Source organism: Cydia pomonella, chromosome 20 (genome assembly GCF_033807575.1).
Source record: "Cydia pomonella isolate Wapato2018A chromosome 20, ilCydPomo1, whole genome shotgun sequence".
Lineage (NCBI taxonomy): Eukaryota > Metazoa > Arthropoda > Insecta > Lepidoptera > Tortricidae > Cydia > Cydia pomonella.
Window position 1 is genome coordinate 11,669,564 of NC_084722.1, and position 15,413 is coordinate 11,684,976.

Consider the following 15,413-nt stretch of genomic DNA (forward strand, 5'->3'; position numbering starts at 1 on the left):
TCAGCATTTCCCAATGCCTTTGCATGGCCCGCACTTTCAGCCTGGAAATCAAAAACATTACTTAAGTGAATTATTACATTGAAAATGCATTAATATTTTTTATGAAATTAGTTCAAATGATTATGCCATAAAAGTAAAAAATTAACATTTCACATTGCAAAAATGAATGAACTGATATTACTTAAAGTACAAACCTCAGTAAGGTAGGGAAATCGCAAATAAAACATATTTTGCTCTTCTACTTCAAAATCCTGTGCCAGTTTACGTAAATGTGTCGGCTCCACCTTTTTCACTAGCCGATCTTTGCCTCTAAACAAATGTCCATTGGGGAGTCGATTACGTCTCAGTAAAAATTGTGTCAACTTCATTTTTGTTTATTGAATCAAAGAGCATATAATCACTACGTTCTATTATTTAATTTTATTTAATTCTTGTATTGAATGTAATCAAAAATCAAGATTATTAAGAAAAAAACTATTATACTATAGGATTTTTGAGGTTAAGATCAAATGTCAGTGTCAGAATGACAGCAGCTAAAACGTTTGAGTTATATATTAAAACGCCCCCGTTTTTACTCACTCTCATTCGGATAGCACATGGTATAAAATCAGGTGAGCCAACATAATAAATTAATGCCGCTTTTAACACAATCAAATGATTTATTAAAAATAATTAATTCATATTTATGCGTAAATAAATATAAATGCATCAAATTATTTAAAACAACAATTATCTCCGTGCTATTTTCTTGACTATGACTTCTTGAAGTTGCAGTGTTGCACAACACTAGCTATCTATGATGGCCGTCGATTGGCTGTCGGACGAGTGTAGGGCTTTTATGTAAATAAATTTTGTGGATAGCAGTTTACTCGATGTTAGTTTAATATTAAGTAATAATTCTTAAGCATGGGATCACGGGGCTGACAGTGATATAATTGAAAGCAGTCCCCGGCTTCGGTGAGTGTATTTTATGTGTATTCCCATCAGTAATTAGTACGCTTCTGTAGATTGTTTTGGAAGACTTCTCTTTTATTTATTTCTCATCAACAACTGATCAATAATTAACAATTATAATTGCAAATATCGTCGGTAAAACAACTTCATTGAGGTCGTTTTCTCCAACAATACATTGACCGAGACATATTGGAAGTTCGTTTCGGTATTTACCCTTTCACTTTATTGTACATTATTTTCGTGCTCTACTTATTCTGATCTTTTTGGAGACAATTGACGTATCTCCTTTCAGAGTTGTCCAAACAAGTTAACTTTTATTTCATTTTGTGTGAATTTTCTTTAAGCTGTAAACTATCTTTACTCTAAAAGTGACCTACTTAGATTTTCTTTGCCTTATCGGACTGTTAGACGTAGTCCTTACTATCTTCCGGTTACATGACCCCCGATATACAAATATACGTACATGCAGACTACCCTCTTGAAGTAATTGTAGTGAGCTATCTGAAATTGATTATTTATTTACATACCTATCTGACATAAATAAACTATAATAAAAGAACTATATAATTTATGCTTCATTGTGGTTTATGAATGCTTAACTTTTATTAGAGTACAAATATATGTAATAGTACAGAACTAGCAGTGGATATAATATTAGTCATAATATCTTGTGTCATTATAATATGGTTTAATTTATTTATTGAAAAGTACTTAATAAGCACGAGACATACTTAAGGAAGTAAAAGTTTATGAGACTTTGTTGGATAAGTAGTAATTGATTTCACACTCCACCTATTATTAATACAGAAAGTAGTTAGGGTTCAGGGCACTGCCCTCTTATCAGAAATGGGTGCTCTGTGCCAATAAGATTAGCCAGGGCAGGTGCAATTGTTAGTGAATGTTTACACAATGGTTATTGAGGTTTAGACTTATATAGCCAGTCATAACTTGTTATTTAATCTGAATCTGATTGTTGTATTATATCCATGTATGTAGCTATTGATACATAATTATATCTTTCTGACTGGTAAATTTGTGGTTATTAATTTATATCAAGCTTTCTGTAACAGTTGCATAGCCAATTTCCTTTGAGTAATTACTATCTGGTAATTACATCATGCTGAGATGAGGCTATTTTATTGCACTTTCCCCTTTCTAGGTTTTTATAAATAATCTCCTTTATGTTTGTATTTACAAATAAAGTACTTCTTATCTTATCTATCTTATTAGGCTGAAACCTATAGTTATAAACCTTTCAGTAGACATAATAGCCTACAACCAACAGTAAGAAAGACAGTCCCCACACACAGTCACAATCAGTGATGTCTTGTGTTAAAAAATATATACATTCAGATGTATATAAATAAATATATTGAGTATGACTAAGCTCCACAGTAAGCTCAAGAATCAAGAAAGCTTGTGTTGTGGGTACTCAAACAACAATATATATAATATACAAATACTTAAATACATAGAAAATACCCTTGACTCAGGAACATATCTGTGCTCATCACACAAATAAATGCCCTTACCAGGATTTTATCCCAGGACCATTGGCTTCATAGGCACTAGGCCAGACCAGTCATAAAAATATCAAAATTAAATTGATACTTGTGAGGTAGGCTTATTTTTTATATATATTGATACTAGATATACATAGTTACTCATCTATTCTATTATACTAGTTTAGAATATTAACCTTACATCGCAGCATTTGCATATAAAGTACTCACAACATTTGTACCTACACACATTTGTGTCAACTTTATTTAAAATCAGTCTTAAATGACACATTACATATTATTGTTAACAGTATCTTCAAATATCCTATGTTATGAGATAATTCAGCTTGTTTTAACATACATCATGCAGAGCCACTGCAGTTTCTGTGCTGGTGTGGCTCAGGTATACAAAAAGTTATTAAAGATTTTATACTTCATGTGAATGTCATTGCTCTGAATCTGTCATTCAGTTTATATTATCTCGTAAAGGTAAGTAGTTGACATTTGTTGGTAAAAGATTTGTTGAATCAAAACAGAAAGAAGTAAAAAGTTAGCACTAATTTACTTTCTGATTTTTAATTGTGAAAAAGACTTTTTTTTCTCAATAAAGATAACAAAAGTTTAAATTCTTTAATAAAAATTTAGTTTAAACTTTTTATATAATAACTCCCCTTTTTAGAAGTTGATCATAAACTTAGCCTATTTTTATTTGAACCCTTCTCGAGAACGCGTGGCGGTATCAAGTTAAAATTAAAACTATATATAATCCTACACAGGTCTGCAGTCCTTTTGAAGCTGTGAAAAAAAAAACGCCTGTTTTTCTGCAAAAAACGTATACTTTGATACTTTAGTTTTAGAGGTTTTGAGATTTTTCCCTAAACCTACGACTAAAGTATATAAAAAAATCTAAAAACTATAAATTTGTAAAAATAATTTAAAAAAAAATTAGTTAAGTTGTACGGAATGTTGTATTATAGTAAACAAGTTAATTTGTGCGGAACCCTCAGTGGGCGAGTCCGATTCGCACTTGTCCGGTTTTTTATATATCCAGAAAATAAATTGAATAATCCAAAAAAAAATGGATGAATTTACTAACTTTGAGAAAGTAAACAAATAAATTTATTTGGTTTGTGAAAAGATTGAAACTGAGTGAATATTGTAATGCACAATGGGCCTTCCGAAGTTAAAAGAGTGTTGCTGTTAGTGCACGCCTATCCAGCCACAAACATAGACTATAGTCTCCTAAAATCATTATTATTATTAAATTTAAAATCGAAGCCATGTTGCCTAAGAACCGATGTGGCTATTTATCATAGTTTCTGACTTCTCTATACTGACCGTTTTGGATTGATCAGCCTGTATACTTAGTGTCTAACATGCATTAATGCAGACAGGGACCTGGAACCTGCTCTGCCCTGATGTGAACGCAGCCCGATGGGTGAAGGAACTAGATCATAAATTGTAGTACCTACTCAATTAGCAATTAATGTTATACCACCAATATTATATAAGCTACCAGTGTGTAGACATACGATTAAATAAATAAATAAATACAGGGTGAGATTTGGGAGGATGTGTGTGAGATAATGTTTACATTATGATGTAATGTTTGTTTGACATTTGGTTAGTGTGGAATGTACTACTGTTTGTTATTATTGTAATGTGTGTGTTATTACAGAATACGAATATTTTATATATCCATCAATTTAATACGAACAAAAGTTAGTTTTTGTGAGGCATTCCAATCGGTCATGTTGGCCGGGGACAGATGCTAGATGCGAAAAATAATCATAACAAGTAAAAATAACCTATAATTTGATAGCGATTTTATCGTCCCGCCCTTGTTTTTGGAAGTCGGTTAAAATGCACCCTATGTCACTTAAACATAAGAAATGAACTGACATCACATTCATCAAAACGACTTACAGATGTAGTGAACAATTCTTGTTAGTGTTTTCCCGGAAACGTTCGTATTTGTCATGCTAAGTCAGTCAACCTCAGTACTTTTTGTACTGAGACTGACTGATATAGCATAACATAACACGTTCGTGCGTTGCCGTGAAAATACGATGGTAAAGGATTATTCCTACATCTGTAGCAATTTCGATACAACGGTGGGGCGATGTGTCATGCTATGCGCCATAGAGTCCGACCAAGTTAACTTTACAAGTGAGAGAGTGTCGTTATAAACGTAATATTCGCATAGAAATAACATTGCCACACTTTGTCGTTGCAAATGCCATGCAGAGTTAGAGCCAACACACATACCGACGATACGACGTCGTCTCACGTTGCGGCGTCGTGCAACGTTACGGAATTGTATGGCGGGGCCAATACAGATTCGTGGGTATGTGTGTTGGCCCTTAGCTTGGTCAGACTCTAGACTGCCTAAATCGTAACCCTTTTGGTTCTACCGTAATCGGGTAAATTGTTTCAATATTCGAACCTCTGCTGACCAAACAACTGTTTACAAATTCTATATGCAATTATAAATTTATAGTAGGTATTATGTGCAACGGGGACATAATAAGGCTCCTTAAATTTTAAGGACGGAAGTTACAAAACGATACGAAGTTGAGTCCAGGCCCGAGAATGAGACTCTAATAAGGCAATAGCCTTGCACACAATATTTTCCCAAACATAGCAGCAAACACCTTAAATTGTAAATAAACTCAAAGTAAATATTGGTTTGTAGATCTTTGCCTAGAAGTCAGAATAAAAAAACATGTACATATACAGACTATACCAGACTCCAGTTATGTATAGTTAATAGGTACCAATGAGTGTGGCCCAAATGACTAAAAACGTTAGTCACAAGTAAAGGATTGAACGCTGAAATATTGTGTCCATTTTTGGTAACATATATTTTTGCATTTTGTAATTGATAACTCTTCTGTATCATATCATATATCAGGATACAATATTCGATAATCTAGTTAAATAAGCTATAGTCAAATAAACGTCGGAGCGGAAACGATAAACGATACAGTTGCTCATGTCCTTATTGATTGTTGCTTTCGAAACTTTTATTTTGTGGTAGTTTTTTTTCGTCAGATTTCGATATAATTTGGTAAGTTTGAAGAGTTCCTCATTCTGGGCGGAATAAATACGAAATGACAATTTGCGAACAAAATGTATGTAATATTCCTTTAACTAGGTACCACAGCTAGAATTAATACCTAGGACATACAGTAAAATTGCGCATAAATTGTACAGAATAGGGAACTATTCCACCAACTTTTATCGAATACTGAGGAAGAAAAAAACAAAACAAAAGGAAAATTGGCTAATCATTTATTATTTGGCGCGTCAAACTTATCAGTTGTTCAGGCCGAAGCTTTCTTCGCTTTAATTTTTATTCGATACCTAACATTATTAGGCCAAACAAATTAAATTTCGTCAAAGATTTAATTCCCAGCAAGCTGAAAATCGTTTCAATACGTAGGTAATTGGTTTTAAAATATATTTTTAGTAAAATCGTGTTAAAAATCCGAAAATGCCTTTTTACCAATGTCTCATCTACCAAACCTTGCTGGTAGTGGCATTGTAATTGACGGTGGGTTCCTTCTACATACATCGAGTGGTTTGACAATCAAAGGAAAAAATATCTTAGGACCAAATGAAAGTATTAAAACTATTTCCAGCTTGCTGGGATTTAATTCTTACAAAACGCTATTTTTAGATTTTTCTATATGTTTTTTAATTTTTTACGTCAGATTTTCTAGCAAGCACGTGAGTAGTGAACAAATGATGTGTTCTTAACGAATACAGACAGTTAAAACATAAGAAAATCGTTACACATATTTCGGAATTATGGTTTTGCCTTGAGTCTATGTAAATATGTTTTGAACTGATTTTGTGTCATCATTAACAAGTCACATCTATTCTGTTTATATAATAAATTATGTTCACAAATTCTAGGTATTAAACAATGAGAACCAACAGTTGTTCTATAAGTTGTTCTAAAGACCGAAAATTAGCTAGTCGCGAATGATGTTGTGGAACTGTCCAATATATTTTTTGCAAATGCTGTGGGCAGTTTAGCATACATTGTTCCTAATGCATTGCAAGTTACCTACGTAAAAGCTTGTAAAAAGGGGGTACTAAGGTTTTTTTTTGGTGACAAACAAGCACACGGCCCGCCTGATGGTAAGCAGTCTCTGTAGCCTATGTATGAATTAATGATTTATTTGCATATGTTTATTTACAACCCTCCCTCCCCTCGTTGAGCTAACAGTTGACGTGTTTTGATTGCAGACTGATCTCGCCCGCAGCGCTCCTCGGCCGGTGAAACATGGCGCAGGTGGGCGCCAACATGGAATACCAGGAGTACAAGTGGGCCTACTCAATCATGGACTCCTCCAAGTAATTATCATTGTTTACCCGTCGTTGTGCTTGTAAATTTCAATATATGCCTGATTTTAGAAAACCGGAGAAACATCCTTAAAGGTTTTAGTTACCTCAATTGTAATTAATTACAAAGCGGAATTTACAAGCGCAAGCGACGTTTACCTATACCTACTATTAAGATACTCGTCGGTGGACTCGATCACGAGCCATATCTGCAATCATCTTCCTAGCGTAATCCCGACATTGCCGTAACTCAATTAGGGAACCTGGGGTCCGCTCGGGTAACCAAATCCCAAGAATTGGCGCAGATACTAGGGCTTACGAAAATTACTGCCATCCGACCTTCCAACTTGGGTAACAAGAACAAGGTCCGAAGGTTAGTCCAGTATCCACACGATGTTTTAAGTCCCCGAATGGTGATAATTTTCAGACGATGTTTTCATAATATAATTTCTCGTTAAGCTCTCACACAGCCAACTGAATTTAGAATTCCCTTTTGTTTCAAGTTATGTGGGAAACCAGTATTTTTTTTTAATATTAGTAAATAAATTAATAAATATATGGACATCTTACACAAATTGACAAGCCCCACAGTAAGTTCAAGAGGGCTTGTGTTGTGGGTACTCAGACAACGATAAATATAATATGTGATCTTGGACACGGGGCGGATAGTCCGGCGGTTCCTCTCTCTGCAGCCCTGACCACCGGCAGCTTGGGCCCTGCCCCGCTGCTAGCGGCACCCTAGGTTAGGTTGTTTATAATGTGTTTATATGTATTTTGTAGTGCTTTGTAAGTATTTTTATATTTTACTTTGATATTCATATTAATATAATATATAATTCAAAAATGCTATTAAAAGTGTCATGTGCCGTGATATTTAATATTAAATCAAATTTAAAATTAAACACATTTATGCATAAATTGGCTGATATATTTAAAAAAATAAACCTTGCGACGTACCTAATGAGGTCGAAAAGCTCAAGAAAAGATATACATTTAGGCCATAAAACACATTAGCTACGTTTACGAGCGAAGTGTGATGAAAAGTAAACACCTCTATGTACTTTCCACAGAATTCGTTGACTTTTGTAGACCTTATTGCAAAGATACAAGGCCTAGCAATGGTCAGAGGGTTGTTGTGATCATACCGTGACGTTGATGTGAGAAGGGGAACCTATAAAACCCTCGCTAGCTTGCCTAGCTTGATGGACGACGGACGACGATAAACGCTTTCCGAAATGTTTACCGCAGTTACACTCGTGCCAGTGCAAAATAGCGACCGCGGGTTAACGTTAACTTTGTAGAAATAAGAACAGGCAAGCTATCGGTATTTCAGCGCTGGCCGACTCAGGTGTCCCGCACTATAATCATTCATTAATAATTTGATATGTAGAATTTATTATCGATATAAAGCTTTTATCTTCCATACATATCCAACTACATCTACAACGGCAATTGAACTGCTATGCTGCAAGAACTTAGCGACGCAAGCCTTGAGGTTGGTCTGACGATGAACCAATCTAAAACCCAGTTAATGACCAACAGCAAGAAACACGGGGTGACGGTGGATGGGAACATTTTGCAATATGTCGACGAGTATACTTATTTGGGCCAGATAGTCTCCTTCACAGATCGCCAGGACAAGGAGATTGATAGAATGATCGAAAACGCCTGGCGGAGCTTCTGGTCTATGAACTCATGAAAGGTAAACTCCCAATTGCACTGAAGCGCAAGCTCGTCGATATATGCATCTTACTCATCCTCACCTATGGTGCCCAAACCTGGTCATTAACTGAGGCGCAAAAATCACGGCTCAAGGTTTGCCAAAGGGCAATGGAGCGGAGTATCCTGGGTATCCAAAGATCTGACAGGGTGAGGAACACAGAGCTTCGCTCCAAAACCCGTGTCGTCGATGTTGGGATGAAGACCGCCAGGTTAAAGTGGGACTGGGCTGGACATGTCTGCCGGATGAATGATGACAGATGGGCTACAATAGCCACTAGCTGACATCCCCAGTGTAGTCGTGGCAGAGGCTGACCGAGAAAGAGATGGCGGGACGACTTGGATGCGTTTCAGCGGGATTGGCGGGATCTTGCTCAGCACAGGGAGGATTGGAAAGCTAGAGGGGAGGCCTTTGCCCAGCAGTGGGACACACAAATAGGCTAATAAAATAAAAAAAACATATACAACAATCTGACAGACGGAAAATTTCAGGTGCCTGATTATCGAGCGCCTGCTGTATCTGACTTTTCATTTCATTCGAACGCCGGGATCGTGATGATTTTTCGATTGGCGCGAATAGTTGTTACCAGGAAGAGGGTGTAGAAAGGTACCGAGACTGGAAAAAGTAAATAGAACTTTATAATCAACAGAACAGGCTTTATTGGACGACGTTTGTTGATTGTTTAGTTGACAAAAGCTGTGACAAAACAACGGTTTTTCCATGATTATAATCAGAATTATTAAGCGTGAAATGGTGTCAATCCTCTAGGCCCCAACCACAGCGCGGCGCTTGTCGCTTGGCTTTGTGTTCGAACGACATTAAACATACCTATATAGAAGCAAGTCCCGTTTATTTTGAGTCATTATAAATACCTATTCAGTCCTTATTTTAGGCAGCTGAACTTAATTTCGCGTTCGATGCTGTTGCTACATAGAGTTAGACCAAGCTAAGTTGGCAACGTTTTTGATAGCCCCGTCAGTGCAACTGTTATTTAAACGTCTTAATTTCATAAAAGTTTGACGTTTAAAATAATAAATGTTCCCAGTTATTAGACTTGGATGCGGGGGCGCGCCCGGCTCCCCCGCATTCTCGCCAATCGCAAAGAAATACTGCACCAACTCCTCACGACTGTCAAGAGCCCTAGAGAGACCCAACACTAACGTTCCCCGAGCGTCGGCATATAGTGAACTCTATGGCTGCTGCTCGACGCAACGTTGCCGCAACTGCGTAGCGACGCCATTTTCTATAGCTCTGGCCAGAGTCAAGCATCTGACTAGAGTGTGAGGTCTCTCTTAGAAGAAATTAGCCTCTCTGAATGTCATTTTCGATTTATTTCTTACAACCATGGAGTTTACAGGGTGTTAATTTAGGTTAACCAAACTAGTACACAAACATCTAAATAAAATAATAAATAAATATTATAGACATTCTTACACAAATTGACTAAGTCCCACGGTAAGCCAAGAATTCTTGTGATGTGGGTACTCAGACGACGGTATATATAATATCGGATCCCTTTGTTTTGCATAATTATTGAAAGTCATATTATCATTAGTCATAACACTGAAACCTGATAGGTTAGGTTTGTTTTATGGAAATCCTGAAAAGTTACGCGTTTCTGAGAAAAACCAAATTATGGCTAATGAAAATGCGGACAAACAATACATTATGACTTAACTTTATGGGAAACAATAGAGAGTTAGAGACCCATATAATATATTACAAATACTTAAATACATATAAAACATCCATGACTCGGGAAGAAATATCAAATAAATACCCTTACCGGGATTCGAACCCAGGACCATCCGCTTCATAGGTAGGGTCACTATCACTACCCACTAGGCCAGACCGATCGTCAACCATTCGAATACTAATAAAACGTATCCACAGATTTTTACGTAAAAATCTAGCGACGTCGCTAGTGATATGTTACATAATGTTAATTGAGAGTTAACCGAGTGATTTTGTGAAACACAAATACTTAGATAATAACATTAAATGAAGAATAATGACCTTTTTTATTTCTGACCAAATAAAATACGCTAGAATTTTCTGTACTGATGCACAGTAGATACATATAATCGATTCTGTGGCGGGCATATTACCTATCATTACGTATTACTTAATTACTGGGATGTAATCAACGATCGAATACACACGATGATGGATAAAACATTAGAAATCGTATCATATAAAAACGTCGGTGAAATAATAGGACGCAGAGCCTCTGGTCAGTTTGAAATCTGAAAATAACTGAAAACACCACAATGTATAACTACGAAATGATTAGTCTATTTTAGTAACAATTATTGACATTTAAACAGAACTGATCAGCAAACTGTAAACTTAGCTTTGCTGCCAGCGGCATTGACACAAAAATAAACAATGGTAATGCTATTAATGATGGTACAGTCAAGGTATTAAATATCGATACGGACAAAGTGCCAAAAATATGTACACACTACCTTAATGTATAGGCAATAAGGGCTTGTATACATATTATTGGCACTTATTCCGTGCAAATATTTAATACCTTGTCTGTACAACGTACATATATAATATATTTAATTGCGTCAAATGTTAGTCAGCTAATCTAAACTCTGCACACAGTAATATACCCACAGCCAAGATATTATAGGGTGTTGAACCGTGTTGAACTTATTTTCATTTTAAACTTTTTTTCTTAGTGAATGCATGGAACAATGAAATAATACTACTTTGATTAATTGATACCGGTTTAATTCCACATAATGTTAGAAAAATGAAAATCATAATTACTAGAAATTATGACTACTTGTTCGTGTCAGGTCAATGTCATTGCTCATTAATCATAAAAAGACCCGCATTGTCCACCACTTCCTAATCAAATGTTCGAAGGGTTCGTTTGAGAATACCTACGTCGCATTTTCAATTAGTTGGATTATTACGGACGTATTACTACTTTCCTTAGTTGTGCTTCATTCTTCTCATGTATATTTAAAAAATGTGTCTGTGTAATGAAATATCTTTTCTCATCATCTTTTTTTTTTGCTTTGGCAAGTTGGCAACCTAACCCCCTAGAATGCGCGTAGGCACTTATAAAAGCGACTGCCATTCTGACCTTTTAACCTAGAGAAGAAACAGAAACTAAGCCTTGTCGGTTGCCATGCGTTGATTTTTCTTCACCGTAAAGCAAAAAAGAAATATCAAAATATGATATTTCGTATCGTTCAATAACTCATACAAAACGAACCAACAAAGGCCAAGTGGAATAAAAATGACCAGTAAGCTTACCTCCAAGGAGGTTTACGTATAACGTTTATGAATAACGAAATTTATTGACATCCTATAATCTGGCAAATCACTCCAGCTGATAAATATCCTACTTTAATACTCAGTGTCACGGGCAATAACTCAGATATCACATGAGTGTTGAGTTGACTGCTCCGTTACACTTAGTGATTCATGTAATTACCATTGTAAAATCAAGCTCCGTGTCAAAGCACTTAAAACTAATGGGAATGATCAACAGGTCGGCTTTACGACCAATTTCTACTTTCGGTTATAATCGTCAGAAATTTATGACGATTTCAAACCATACTGATCAAGTTTATTTGAAAGCGTTCTCAGGTCTTATCTTTAAAGACATGGGGCCTGCACTGTTATGGTTTAAGAAATTTATTCTCAAAAAGAATTTACAAAATTCGCTTACTTGAGAATACAATATTTATATAATATATCTTAGGACTAACATGCAGACAATGTAAGATTAATCGATACAAAATTTTAGTTAGGTTACAAAGTGGGTAGAATAGAAAAGACTGCACTGTTTACTTTCATTAGCATAAGCACTAGTTTTTTTTTTGTGAAAGCAACTGCAGACGGCTGCCCTTTCGTCCATGGGAAAACTAGGTCTTTGGGACAAAGATTTTTGGAAGTTGAGCCTGTTTTATTAATAAATTTTTCATTCGCTGATAAGTCAAACAATTAATTTAAAATTATAAAAAAAATAACACTGCTAAGAGTCAGCATCGAACCTCTGCTCTGATTTGTACCAATCACATTTATTCAGTTGAAAAAAAAAAAAAAAAAAAAAAACTGTATCCTCTCTTATACGGCTTCTGTGGGGACTAAACTGGCTTCTAAACTGGAAAAAACTGCGGTCACGGTCCCATCCGGTGGATAGCATAATAAAGGATGCTGTGTGTTCATGGTGAGGTTTACCCGGTGATACTAACGCCGTGATGTATCTCTAACTAAAGGTTTATTTATTTTATGGATAAACCCGAAATGGGCTGATTTTCATTTTGTTGTCGTTTTATTTCTCGTAAGACTTCGATAACGTTTGGTGAATAGATCGAGTTTCCTATTTCTCTACAATATAAGCGCAATATCACAGTATGTCCTTAAAAATATTTCTTTGAGTTACGAAAACGTATCGAAGTTTCGTAACACGACGAAATATTATATACCTTTTCATTCTTTGTCCCAAATTGGGATTTCATGTTTATTCTGCCCAGAATATGAAGCTCTTCAAGCTTACCAAATTTTGTCAAATTCTGATAAAAAATACCAATAACAAAAAAATCGGCCAAAATGATGGTTAAAGTTTGACCTTTCGTATGTGTATGTTAAACTCTCCGTTGTGCCGTATAGTTAGATTCATAAGTGCTGACGCGAGATTTGTACTGAACTGTCAAAACTATTATATATAATAAGCGCTAGCTTTTGTGAATCCTATACCATAAGCGTATAGAGCAAATAACATCGTTCTTAAAAATGCAAATAGGTGTCTGAAAAATGGGGTCATGATACTAATTGAACTCGGTCTCAGCTCATTCAGCGCTAATCAAGACACATTGTCGTTATGGTTTTATAAAGCATTTCCACTGTAGGTACACTAGGTAGCTTCCTAGCGTAGGTAGTTTCGGGTTGAAATCCTTGTAACTGCATTTGTTTGCGTGTTTATCACAGATGATTTTTCCTAAGTTACGGATGTTTTCTACGTATTTACTAACCCCCTTATTCATAAACGTGTACTAAAGTTACGATTTTCATCATACCAATACGTCGGAAAGGGACAAACGATGATCAGCGGCATCGTAACTTTAGTACACGTTTATGAATAAGGGAGTATGTGTTTGCTTATATACATGGCGCCCGCGAGGAAACGGAAAGATTTTAACAGTATATTCCGGATTGTATTTAGAGACAAAAATGTCATATAAACGTTTTTGAATTAGCCTAGTTTCAGAGTTAATACTAATTTAAAAGAATCGTTTTTTCATTGTGTTTCAGTGCATAGCGCCTTTTTGATTGCGATGTCGCCACTATGGGACCTAGTCTAGACGTCCTATTGATAGATATCAAAGTGAAAAGGAACACTTTGAATAGACTAGTTCTAACGAAAAAAAACTTGACTTTAACCATCTTAGAAGTTGCCTTGGTATAGTTGTTATTAACTCATAAATGTCATAACAACTAGTTAAACGAGCATACATAGTCGGCAAATTGCCTTTAATTACACCTGAGAGCATCTTAACAGGCCGTGTCAGTGACTTACTGTTAGCAGCGCGTGCGCAGCCCAATCGTCGGGCGCCAGTGTAATGTGACCTGGGGCCACAGACTACAGACACCGCGTTATGAAGGGTTTACCTGTATACAACACGGAGTTACCATCACATTCGAGCTGCACGACAGCCGAATTATACGATTTAGCCCAGTTACAAATTTACCTTTATTTTTGCACATAATTTTAATTAATATGAGTACTGGTCTTAATTGTGGGCGCAACAGAAAATTATAGTATAACATATTAAGTGCGGGAGCGTTTATGTGTGGTGACCTGGTGACCTCGATTGTGTTATGTGCTCTGTCTAGTGTTGAGGTGGTCTGTGCCTAGTCTGGTCTTAGCCAAGATGACAATTGTTGATATAAAACGTCAATCGAAACCTCAACACAAGATTAAATAAATACTTAACATTAAATAGATAATTTGAATAAATAGAATTTAATAAGTTGAAAAAAATACCCATCTGGGGTCAGTTGTAACTTACCAATACAATTTTGATACTTAAGTATTAACTCAGTGTTTTAGGTTTATTAGGTCATAAGATAAAATACTTAATTTGGTTCAAAAACTGGAAGTGAGTGTAATATTCGCCGATAAACGGAACGTCTGGCAAAACGGATATAATTGTAAATTGTACCATTCTTAGAAAAAAAAAAGAAACGTCTCTGTTATATCCTCATATCATACCGATACATTTTTTCTTTTCGTTTAACGTTTGTCGTTGTACGATTGTCATCTTGGCTAGGCCCCCTGTTTTGTGCTGTCTACTCCACTGTATCTGTTGTCTTAAGTAACCTTCAACGATTGCCATGTGGTTGGTGATCGTTTGGAATGATCATCATCATCGTCTCCTAGCCGTTTTCGGCTTTAGCGCGCGCGGCGCGGAGTGTCGCTGATGCGATCTCAGCTCAGGTGACTGACGTAGCCAATCTTTGCAGCGAATGTTCGGCCACACACGCTACATGGCAAGCACCTTTCCGACGTAATTTTATGTGATGGCCACAGGTGGTCTGGCTTTTAGCTCGTCACGCTTAGCGTCGGGTTCTGTGCGTCGCCTGGCTTCGAATTCACGCACCTGCGTCTGCACAATATGCCTCCACTGTGGACGGTCACCAGCTAGTCTCCCATATTGTTGGCTCTGTATGTGCTCTCTTCATATGCCGCTTCAACACATTTTTGAACCGCAGAAACTGGCCGCTTTGCTTTCGCTTACCATGAATATAGTTTTGGAATGATACATATTGTACGATTTGCATAAGTCAGGGAAATTGTTGGGGTCTGTTACATAAACTGTTTCCAGTGAAGTACCGTATCGAAAATTACCTCACTT

At 36.2% G+C, this 15,413-nt stretch overlaps 1 protein-coding gene across 1 annotated transcript in view; it reads left to right on the top strand.

Moving 5' to 3' along the window:
* Positions 1-386: 386 nt before the first annotated feature.
* The window catches only part of LOC133529006 (signal peptide peptidase-like 3), a 28,589-nt gene continuing 13,562 nt past the window's right edge, over positions 387-15,413 (top strand). The window contains exons 1-2 of the mRNA XM_061866578.1: positions 387-957; positions 6,714-6,821. Of these exons, the coding sequence (XP_061722562.1) occupies positions 6,751-6,821 (71 nt within the window). The 5' untranslated portion in view covers positions 387-957; positions 6,714-6,750. The remainder of the gene's footprint in view (positions 958-6,713; positions 6,822-15,413) is intronic.